Raw genomic sequence first — 5,899 nt, forward strand, 5'->3', positions numbered from 1 at the left:
TTTTGAGAATGATGATGGCAACAAATGTATAAATGTGCTTGACACAATGGATGGATGTGTGGATTGTGATAAGAGTTGTATGAGCCCTAATAAAATGATTTAGGGAAAAAAAAGGAGGTGGCAGCTGAAGGTCCCACTTCTTGGAGAGCAGAGCTCCTGGGCGCCCGGCACCCAGGCGTCAGCCCCTTCCTGTGCCGGCATCGGAGGGACAGCTGTCCCAGCGCAGGCCCCCCTGACATCCGTGCCGAGAGAGAACATCGATGCGCTGGTGCTGACCGATGGGCCCTCCCTGTTGGCTGCAGTGGGTGGTAGGGAAGGGAAACCAGACTGATCAAACCCCAGGGTCTCAGGACGAAGACACCAAATGGTAGACCCAAAGGGACCTGGCGGTGGCATCAGGGGAGGATGGCAGACCCGGGCAGGGGTCCCAGGAGTCGTCTGAGAGATTTGGAGGCCGCCTGGGCCTGGCCTCTCCCTTCCTGGAGGCTGAGGCCCAGGGGCAGGGCAGCTGGAAGGTGGGGCTGGGAGCGGAGAGATGAAGCCCTGGAGGCAGCAGGGCTTGTGTTAGTTGCTGTGCAGCTGGTTCCGACTACGGTGAGCCCATGGGGGCAGAGTAAACGGCTGGCTTTCAAGTCCGTGGCCTTTGGAAGCACATCTCCAGGCCTGTCGTCCAAGGTGTCTCCGATCAGGCTCAAGCCACCAGCCCTCTGGCCCCGTGTGACGCTCTGAATTGTCTGCGTCCTCCGCAGGCTTAGGAAGCAGCGGGAAGCGGGTGAAGGCTGTGTGCTTTGCCATCAGCGCTGGCTGAGCGTGAATGCCACGCGGCCTCATTCAGCTGTGTGGCCTCAGGCACGCTTATTGCCTCAGTTTCCCCATATGCAAATCAGGGGTTGTTGTGAGAGTCCAGGGCCCAGCTTCATGCCCAGATGTCAGTAGGTGCCTATGTAGACCTGAGAACCATGTTATTTGTGCCCGGAGAATGTCTTGGGAACAAAGTTCTTGGGAGTCTGGGCCAATGGAGGCAGGCCTAGGTGAGGGGAGGCCAGGACTTTGGGGTCAGAAACTGAGAGGTCTCTAGGCCAGAACCCCTAAATGGGAGTCAGCTGTCTCTGTACCCCTACAACCCTGACTTGCATCTTCGATGGAGAGAGGCTGCTGGTTCCAGCACCATATGGAGAAGGAAGCCGCCCAAACCCGGAGTTCCCTGTGGTCTGACTGCGGTTTCTTGTAGCTCGGGGTGTCTGGCCTGGTTCCTGCCAAGCCCCCTCCACTCCCTCTACCTGCTCCCCACCCCTAGAAACTCTCCAGACTCCCCTCTGCACGGAGGACAGATTGGCGTGTTCAAAGGCCCTGTCTCTTCTGGCTCTGGGAGAACAACACGGAAACAATTACAGAAAATAAAAACGGCACAAAAATCGTCGCTTCCACAGCACCGGTTTCTGATCTGACACCGTGGCCTACATAAATGGCGTATTGATTTTGTAAACAAAGGAGAAACGAGAAGAAAGATGTACCATTTGCTGCCTGGCTGGTGGAGGACCTGTCCCAGCTTCCTTACTCTCTCTAGGGGCCTCAGCCTCTCTCCTGGTCTCTCTCCTTCCTCCCCATCGAACACACAGCTGTGTGCCGGGGACACCTGTTTCAGAAGTGGTCCCAGCCTCAAAGAGACTCACGGGCCTCAGGGGGTGGGGGATTGGGGCAAGGTAGACCTGCACTCAACAGGTGTCCGGAAGGTGGGCGCTGAGTGTCAGACTTCCTTTCTCCCACTGCCCCGTCTCCCCTTAGCCAATAGACTGGGCTCTTGAGGGTGTTTAAGCCAGTCCACGGGGAACTTGGCTGCAGCATCAGGCTTGGCAACTCAGGTCTCAGGTTCTAAAGTATCGTGAGTTTGTGATCCTAGTCTGGAGGGCACTGGAGGCCACAAAGTGGGGAATCGGGGAAGGCTTCCTGGAGGAGGTGATCTTGGAGCTGAAAGTGGAGTGAGTGTCAACCAGGTGGCTGGAGGATTTGTGTAGCTGGGTCCAGGGGCCCAGTTCCCTAGGTTGAAAGGAAAATGGTCCCTTTGAGAAACAATGACGTGAGAGGGCATGGACGACTGCAGCTTAAGCCACTCCCGTGAGCGCCCCCTAGGTGTTCTCTCTGGAGCTGCTGGGGGTCTCCTGGAATGGGACCCAAGCTTCCAACTGGCTCATTCTGGGTCGGCTGCCTGCTGAGATGTGCATCCCCACCCCAGATATACCGAGTCCAAATCTACATTTTCAAAGGCTCCTCAGGCGGTCTTACAGCTCATAGGTGGATGTGTAGACATACGAATCACCAGGGGGTCTTGTTAAGCTGCTGTTCTGATTCCCTGGATGTGGGAATCAGAATGAACCGGTTTGAAGCCCTGCTGGAATCCCAGCAGGGTTCTCTGTGGTGTAAATGAGCCGGGTCCCCACTGGGCTCTGACATCCCCCTCAGGGGGTCATCTTCTTGTTCCACCTGAACTGCCAATTCCATCGGTGCCTCTGAGTGACTGGCCCAAGTTTGGAAGCTCTCAGGCAATGTTGATGGCCTTCCTGGGGGCTCCAGAGGCTCTGGGTTACTCAGGGGAGTGTGTGTGTGTGTGTGTGTGTGTGTGTGTGGCCTTCCTGGGGGCTCCAGAGGCTCAGGGGAGTGTGTGTGTGTGTGAGAGACTTCCCAGGAGAAGATTCTTCCTGGAGGCTCCAGAGGCTCTGGGTTACTCAGGGGAGTGTGTGTGTGTGTGTGTGTGTGTGTGTGTATGTGTGTGTGTGTGTATGTGTGACTTCCCAGGAGAAGATTCTCCTGCTTTCCCGCACCCACTCATCCCCATCTCAGAGGATGGCTGCCAATGTTCAATGGGTTAATACATGTTCACCCAGCATCCCGCCTGGTGCATAATAAACACTCGCTACGAGTCGGCTTCAACTCGGTGGCAGTGAGGTGGTTTTAAAAAAAATGATGGTGATGATTTTTATTCGCTTATCCATGTATGCTGCATTCAGTCATTCATCAATTCGCCCCATTCACTTGGCACCAATTCTTGGCACATTGAATCGTTGCCTGCACTGGGCTTCCCTGAGTCCAAACCCTTTCTGTAACAGCCAAACACGTACATGTCAGAGTAGAACTGTGCTCCACTGGGGACTCAGGGACTGATTTCCTGAGATAGACCTCCAGGCCTTTCTTCCTAGATTCATTGGGGTGGACTCGAACCATCACCTCTTGGATAGCAGTGAGCCCATTGACTGTTTGTACCCCAAACCAAACAAAGCTCGCTGTCATCAAGTTGATGCTGACTCATAGCAACCCTTCCAAGACTTCTTCTTTATGAGAATGGAAAGGCTCCTCTTTCTCCCAAGGAGCTACTGGTGTGTTTGAACTGCTGACCTTGTGGTTAGCAGCCCAAGGTGTAACCACTACACTGCTAAGGTTTGTTTGCTCCTAAACATTCCAGGCCCAGACATTCCACCACACGCTCCTTTACCAGGGAGCACAGGTGGCTGAAAGGACAGCAGTGCCTTCCACGCCACCAGGTGACAGCAGGCAGCCTGCGGGGACTTCTTGTGGCCGCTCAGGCATCCTTCTCCCCGCAGGCCAGATGCTGCTGAATGCCTTTCCACTGCAGCCACCCTTCCGCCGGGCCCCAGCGACATGCCTGCCTGAGTCTAGAGGCCGGGGCGGCCGGGGCAGGTGCAGGCTGACGACAAGACCAGCAGCAGCAAGGGGTTGACAGAAAGGAGTCTGAGCCAGGCCCACTCAAGAGGTCAATCATTTATTGATGTATTTCCCTCCTCCCCCAAGCGGGGTGGAGATGACATCACCAGGAGGTAGGTCAAAGAACAGGCCAAGCAGTGACTCCTGGAGGTGCTCAGAGGAAGGGAGAGAACGCACGGGGTGGGGCAGCAGGGCAGGCTTCCTGGGGGAGGGGCCCTTTAGCAGGGCTGATGCCCACGGGAAACCTAGTCAGGAAAGAGCAGGAAGCCGGAGAAGACGCTGTCGGAGCCCTCGGTGCCCACCATGCCGTTATAGTCGTTGACGGCCAGCCACACCTGGTCGCCCACCTGCATCCGCAAGAGCACGCCGCCCGAGCTGACCTGCTTGCTGTTGGACATGTGGTCGCAGAAGGTGGTCACCTTGGTGCCTCTGAAGTACAGGTGCACGCACAGGTTGGCCGTCTGCGACGTGTGATAGACAAAGTAGTAGAGCCCGGGGACTTTGCAGGTGAACTTGCCGGTGTTGGTGTCATAATCCCCCTGCGGGTTGGTGACGGCCACGTTGAACTTGACCAAGCTGTTGGGCTCTGGGAACTGGACAGTCTGCCGAGTCACCGTGAACACAGATTGGTGCTTCTGCTTGTACCTGCCCTCCACACCTGGCTCTCCAGGGGGGCCTGCAGTGCCTGGGACCCCTGGGGCCCCGGAGGGCCCCGTGGGACCATTCTTCCCTGGATGGCCTGGTGTGCCAGGTTCTCCTTTCTGGCCCTTTGGTCCTCGTGTCCCCGGAGTAGCCGGGATTCCTGGGAAGAGAGCAGATGGTCAGGGGGGGATGGGCCTGGGCCACTCCTGGGGGGGGGTCCCCATCAGTGCTTGCACTTGGGGAGCTCTCGCCTCCAGAGGGAGCCTCTCCCAGGAATCCCTGTGGGTGGAGTGGGACTGCGGGAGGGAGGGACTCCCACAGATGTGTCCTGCGACCTTGGTTGAGGCAGTGCCCTGTCTCTTGGCCTCGGTTTCCGTACCCATGGGGGGGGGGCAGGACTAGACTGCAGAGGGCCTTTGGAGTGCTGTCCGCTAACCAGGGACATGTGGCCTGCAGATCCCTTCTGTTTGGCCTGAACAATGTTTGTCTTTAAAATCATTTCTAATTGGAGCCCAGCAGTCAGAAATCCAAACACTATCATTTTGTGCATCTGGACTCACATGTTCTTCGAAGCAGGTTTCCTGGAAGTTTGAATTTCAGGTCCCTTTTCCTGAACTGGCCTCTCCACAGCCCTTTGCCTAATTTTATATTTACAGTAGTTTTCAACAATTTATTTTGAAATAACTATAGCTGCACAAGAAGTTGCAAAAAGGTGGGGGGGACATATGGAGAAATTGCGTGTGCCCTTTACCTAGTTTTGTCCAGCGGTACATCTTACATAACAAAAGTGCACTATCGGAACTGTGGACTCCACTCATCGATCTTATGCAGGTTGCACCAGTTTTAGGGGTGTGTGTATGTGTAAGTGTATGTGTATCTGTATGTGTGTATGTATGTATGTGTGTGTAGTTCTATGCAATTTTGTCACTTGTGAAGATTTGTGCAAGCAGCACCACAATCAATTGTATTTACACTTTCATGTTACTTTTCTCAAAAAGAGCCCTCGATATTTATAAGCTTCAGGGTCCTGTGGAACCAAGCCAAGGGCGACTCTCCACTCCCCACTAGTGCAGCCTCCCTCAGCCCACTGCAACCTTATGAGAGCTGTCCTCATTCAGCTCCCCCAGCTACAGAGGAGGAAACTGAGGCTAGAGACATGCCCAAGGCCCGGCACATGATTCTTGCTACAGCCATGACCACCTGGGTCCCCATGGATCATCGTCTCCCCTCGTCCAACCACCAGCCATTGCTGTCCAATCAGTCCCGACTCAGCAAGGCCATGTGAGCCAGGCTAGAAGTGCACCTGACAGTTTCCAGTGGCGGGTTTTCTGGAACGAGATAGCCAGGCGTGGGGTGGACTTGAACTGCCAACCCCAGCCTGTGCATCCCCCAGGGACTCTTGTCCTCATCATGCCCGCCTTTGAAGGCCTAATAGAAGTGCCCCTCTTTCAGGGAGCCCCCTCTGGCTCCACCACCAGCCCTGGCTGGTCCTCTCCTTCTCTGAGTCTCCTAGTGGGGAGGCATCTGCTCAGACCCAGGG

The 5,899-nt window shown here is 55.5% G+C and overlaps 1 protein-coding gene across 1 annotated transcript in view; it reads right to left on the reverse strand.

Moving 5' to 3' along the window:
* Positions 1–3,759: 3,759 nt before the first annotated feature.
* C1QC (complement C1q C chain) overlaps positions 3,760–5,899 on the reverse strand; it is a 4,443-nt gene continuing 2,303 nt past the window's right edge. Inside the window, exon 3 of the mRNA XM_004705122.2 lies at positions 3,760–4,519. Within this exon, the coding sequence (XP_004705179.1) occupies positions 3,963–4,519 (557 nt within the window). The 3' untranslated portion in view covers positions 3,760–3,962. The remainder of the gene's footprint in view (positions 4,520–5,899) is intronic.

Source organism: Echinops telfairi, unplaced genomic scaffold, assembly GCF_000313985.2.
Source record: "Echinops telfairi isolate 266 unplaced genomic scaffold, ASM31398v2 ScPeMD7_7457;HRSCAF=8495, whole genome shotgun sequence".
In the NCBI taxonomy this organism is placed as follows: domain Eukaryota; kingdom Metazoa; phylum Chordata; class Mammalia; order Afrosoricida; family Tenrecidae; genus Echinops; species Echinops telfairi.